The sequence below is a fragment of the Eschscholzia californica genome, unplaced genomic scaffold (assembly GCF_041429995.1).
Source record: "Eschscholzia californica isolate CP2 unplaced genomic scaffold, dmEscCali1.0.p SCAF_1, whole genome shotgun sequence".
NCBI classification, from domain to species: Eukaryota; Viridiplantae; Streptophyta; class Magnoliopsida; order Ranunculales; family Papaveraceae; genus Eschscholzia; species Eschscholzia californica.
The window spans coordinates 49,769,223-49,774,513 of record NW_028238198.1 but is presented as its reverse complement, the minus strand read 5'-3'; the positions used below and the strand labels follow the sequence as shown (position 1 = coordinate 49,774,513).

Here is a 5,291-nt window from a genome sequence, read left to right as displayed (position 1 = left end):
GTCAAATTTGGGCATTGCCTCTATCCATACTTGATTAACTTGTTTTGACCAAGTTTTTGGTAAAAAAAACACATTTTCTTTAACATGTTTGGGCATTGTCTATAAAACAACCTTTGGCTCTTCGATTTTTCTCAAAAAATGAAAATTGATTGGCCCATTAGATAGCAGAATAATATAGACCACTGGTATTTACAAAGCTGGTTGGGTTAGTTACGAAGCTAAAAACATATGTTTTTCACACATTCTCTTCAAATACAAAATTGTTAGTTGTAAATCAATTTAAGAAACTAAAATGAGTTGCACAAGAATCAAACTACAAGTTAGAAGGACCACAAAAGAATTTTTAAATTTTACCTGCATTCTCAATCGGCTATAAACCTCCCTAGTTGCTGCCTTCACTTTCTTCCTCCTCTTTTCTCTTTTCCTCCCTCTCTCTTTTCCTTTACCTCCCTCACCTTCTCTTCCACTTCTTGTATCATGTTATCATCTTCCCTCTTCATCGAACTCTAAATTCAGACAAAATAAACTCTTCCTCTGGCTTTTAGATCCAGTCAAAGGGATCTCCTTCATCAACCCAATACTTTCCATCAATTCAGTGAAAAGGCATAACTATCTACAAGATACAAAAAACACCCCAAACAACAAAAGAATTCAGTTAGTTTCTTCGTCGACCAATTTTTCATCCTCTAGAAGAAGGAGATCACTTCGTTTGGTTCTGGAAATCGACTAATCGACTAAAGAGTGGGAAAAGAGAAGAAATATAACGAAGATGAAGGGAAAATAGAAGATGGAGAGAATAGACAAGATGAAAAATAGGTCGATGAAGAAGTTGAGCGAAGACTTTGACCGGAGAAGATGATTGAATTCTTTTGTTGTTTGGGTGTTTTTATATCTCGTAGATAGTTATGCCTTTTAACTGAATTGATAGCAAGTATTGGGTTGATCTCTAAATAAACAGCTCTCTAAATACCTCTTAACAGCTCTGTAAATACTAGTGGCTATTTATAATTTTATTTAGAGAGAGAAAGCGTGTGTTTGATTTCGTATATATAAGAAGGAAATACATGAACTAAAAGCCGAAGACTGGAGTTGGCTCTGTTCTGTTAACCAAACTCTCTCTCTCTCTCTCTCTCTCTCTCTCTCTCTCTCTCTCTCTAGTTCAACACCAACCCAAGTCGTTTTTTGTTTTGCTATTACTAGGCTCGTTCTACCAGTCAATCTACTTTAATTTTGATTCCTCTGTGAAGTCTTTGTATCTCGATCTCTTTTTTTTTTATTAGTTTTTGTATTCAATCGGATCTAAAGACACAGTAAGGAGAAAGTAGTTTGTATTTAGAAGTGATTTCAGAGATGAAGATGATGCTGAAAGTTTAGATTTCGGAGATTCTAAATTTCTCAGATTGGATTGATTTTAAGACATGGGTTGTTTTCCATGCTTTGATTCAAAGGAAGAAGAGCAATTAAATCCAGTAAAAGGGGGTAATGATATTGTTGAAATCCAGCCAGTTGTGAATCCAAATGTTGTTAAATTATCTTCAGGTCAGTTTCTAATTTTGGGGTTTCAGTTCTGGGTTTAATGATTTTGCCCCTAAATTATGCCCTAAATTATGAAGTTCCTATTTGATTTAATTAATCATTCATATGAAACCCTCCAAGAGATTTTTCACTTCTTAGATTGTTCTGATTTTGATAGTAAAGCTCAATTTAGGTACTGATTATCTCAATGAATTATTGAATTGGTGAATAACTTCAATTTTCTTTTCTATCAAAAGGGTATTTGAATCTGAATTGATTTGTTTTAGGATTGAAAATCATGAAATTCTAAGTGTCTATGCCTCTACTACTAACCTAAGTATTTGATAAGGCATTATTTGGTAATAGGTAATTACTTAATTCAAGTTGAAAGTTTGATTTGTGCTAATGTTATTAGTTAGTCTGATTAGGAAGTGATGATCAATGATCTGATATACAAAATTACTTCATGCTAATGAATTGGTACTAGTCAGTTCTCTATGTTAATTAATGGATCTGAGCTTTAGCTTGTTTGATGAAAATACAGGAGCAGATAGAGTAAGAACAAGATCAAGAACGGAATTTCCGGGTCCGAAAGATATACCTGATGTTCCTATTGCTGCTCCTACGTTCACATTCCGAGAACTCGCAGCAGCAACCAGGAACTTCAGGCTAGAGTCCCTAGTTGGGGAAGGTGGATTCGGACGTGTTTACAAGGGAAAACTTGAAAGCACAGGCCAGGTAAAACCTAACAATATTCATTTTTATTGGTTAGTATTTTGACCTTTTTCTTGTCGTGATGAAATCGTTTAATTACTGTACCTAACTTTGACAATGTGGGATTTAAGTTCAACGTTTATTTCAATCTAGTATGACTTGAGAATAAAGTGAGCTTTTGTTAGTATTCTTAATCATGAGTAGTTTCAAGTCTTACTTGACTCATTTAGTCATTTATGTACTTTTGAGCAGGCAGTGGCTGTAAAGCAACTGAATAAAGATGGGCTCCAGGGGAATAGGGAATTTCTAGTGGAGGTTCTCATGCTCAGCCTTCTGCATCACCCTAACCTTGTTAATTTGATAGGTTACTGTGCTGATGGTGATCAGCGTCTTCTTGTCTATGAATTCATGCCCTTTGGATCCTTGGAAGATCATCTCCATGGTAAAATTCTGAAATTCCATCTCAGTCATTGGTTTTGAAAGGTCTGAATATTAGATTTGCTTAGTGCTTTTTGAATGCTCTCTCTTTGTCTTGTATCTTTCTTTGAACATTTTAGTATCTTTCTTCCCAGTTCAATCAACCCTTCAAAGTCCATAAACATTGTGATCCCTGAACTGCGTTCACTTCTGAAGTCAATCTGAAATTCTGAAGATTATTAACCTCTTAAAACCAAATTAACTTTGTCTTTGATGCTTAGATAAGGAGTCCATAACTTTAAGAGGGTACAGAAGTAACTCAAAGATTGATTTTGTACTAGAAGATTACCTTTAAGTCGGAGAGCAAATCTTCCTTTAAGATCGTTTGTACTAAACCACCGTGTAAGCAAGTGTAGATTATTAGAGACATTTAGACTTGAATTTCTTGATACTGGCAATCTCCTATCAAGTATAATAGTGCACTAGCTTATGTGTCTTTTAACCTTTATGTAATCATCCACAATTAGTGGTTCCTGGACCAATAATCTTTAAACTTTTGGGAATCAATTGAAACATCATTTCGAACAAATTATGACCTTTGACAACTTTGATGCCTATGGCTGAAACAAATGAGATAACATTAAGGTATTCGAGTTAATTCTTATTATTGTCTCTTGGTAATTCAAAAGCTCTGCACATGATAAATTACTCCTCTATCCCTAATGCTGTCAGAAAACAAAGTTAATGAAATGATATCTGTATAGATCTCCCACCTGATAAGGAACCACTGGATTGGAACACAAGAATGAAGATAGCAGCTGGTGCAGCAAAAGGTTTGGAGTACTTACATGACAAAGCGAACCCTCCAGTTATCTACAGAGATTTCAAATCATCCAACATATTATTAGATGAAGGTTTCGAACCGAAACTATCAGATTTCGGTCTAGCGAAGCTCGGTCCAGTAGGCGATCAGTCACATGTCTCGACAAGGGTCATGGGAACTTATGGTTATTGTGCTCCTGAATATGCCATGACTGGCCAACTGACAGTGAAATCTGACGTTTATAGTTTTGGTGTTGTCTTCTTGGAGCTGATTACTGGACGTAAAGCCATTGACGAAACCCAAGCTCATGGAGAACAGAATCTTATTGCTTGGGTAACCTCTCTACTTGAAGCATTTTTGCCAAAATTATATCACTTATCATTTTCTGTTTCATAATTTGTAGGTACTTAGTTTCTTCATCTTATTCTTTCAATCGTTGTTAGAAAAGAAAATAAACGTCAAATTTTATCCCATGATGACTGAAGTCAGCTATCTTTTTAGTGTTCAAGAGTTAGGTGCTAAAGTTGGACTTTAACTAAATTTATCTCAAGTACTAGTCTTATTTGAAAGTTTTCTTGTTTTGACAGGCAAAACCCTTGTTTCACGACCGACGTAAATTTCCAAAAATGGCAGATCCAAGGCTGCAAGGTCGTTTCCCTATACGAGGTTTATACCAGGCTCTGGCTGTGGCATCGATGTGCATCCAAGAACAAGCTGCCACTCGTCCTATGATTAAAGATGTGGTGACTGCATTATCCTACTTAACCTCGCAGTCCTATGACCCTAATGGGCCTCAGAGCAACCATAGAAGTAATGGTAGAAGGAGTGAAGGTGGCCCTGCAAATGAGAGAGGCGGGAGGATTAGCAAAACTGAAGAAGGCGGAGGATCCGGAGGCAAGTGGGACTTGGAAGGTTCTGAGAAAGAAGACTCTCCAAAAGAGACTGCAAGAATGCTGACTAGAGATTCTGAACGAGCGAGGGCTGTTGCTGAGGCTAAAATGTGGGGTGAGAATTGGCGAGAAAAGAGACGGCAGAGTGAAGAAGGCATTTTTAATGGTGGAAATGGGTAATTTGCAGCGAATCAGAGGAACAATATCCAGCCCCAATCTTCGATTAGATAAACTTGTAAGACCCATTCTACGAGGAGAGATATCAAAACAACTTTATCGAAGTGCACAAGATATATGGTTGATTTAGGGATTTTTCTGCATTAAAGAGAGAAGAAAACGATAGTTGAAAAGAGTATATATTGTTCAAGATTCGATAAATGCTTTGCTTAGAGTTTTACTATCAATTTTTACCAAAGTCCGACGTGGTATTACTCTGATAATGAATTTAGGTTGACTATTGTCTGAATAAGACTCTTGAGTAAAGTTTTCGGTGATTGTAGTATTCTCAATATTTATATCGCGGAGGGTGTATAAAAACAGGATTATATCTTAGGTGACTTTTGTTCTTAAGAGTTTGAGAAAATTTTGAGATTGAACTTTATTATTTACTCTCCCTGTTTCTTGTTTCTCTTCTTTTGGTTTGTGATTGTGACAGGTCTAGCTTTCTTTTAACTACCTAACATTCTTATTGTGAATAATAACTCTTCTTACTTTTGGTTCACAAGAGCAAAATCACCATCAAGGGTGTGTTTTTTCTTCTTATTATCTGAATGTGAAACATCTCAATCAAATAGACCTGAAATCAACTGGAACCAGCTATTCAAACTGTTGAGGAATCTGATCTTGAGTGATGTTCAGCGGTCCTGAAAATTTTGTTGATTTTTACACCTTTTTTGTGCATTGATTAGTGTTAGAATAGTCGTACGGTCTTG

At 36.1% G+C, this 5,291-nt stretch overlaps 1 protein-coding gene across 1 annotated transcript; it reads left to right on the top strand.

The window, feature by feature from the left end:
- The first annotated feature begins 837 nt into the window (after nucleotides 1-837).
- Nucleotides 838-4,967, top strand: LOC147567374 (serine/threonine-protein kinase PBS1-like). Its single transcript, XM_086654021.1, has 5 exons — nucleotides 838-1,539; nucleotides 2,060-2,253; nucleotides 2,482-2,671; nucleotides 3,411-3,802; nucleotides 4,057-4,967. Exons 1-5 carry the CDS (start codon nucleotides 1,419-1,421, stop codon nucleotides 4,537-4,539), a joined length of 1,380 nt encoding a protein of 459 aa, XP_086510147.1. The 5' UTR covers nucleotides 838-1,418; the 3' UTR covers nucleotides 4,540-4,967.
- Nucleotides 4,968-5,291: the final 324 nt, after the last annotated feature.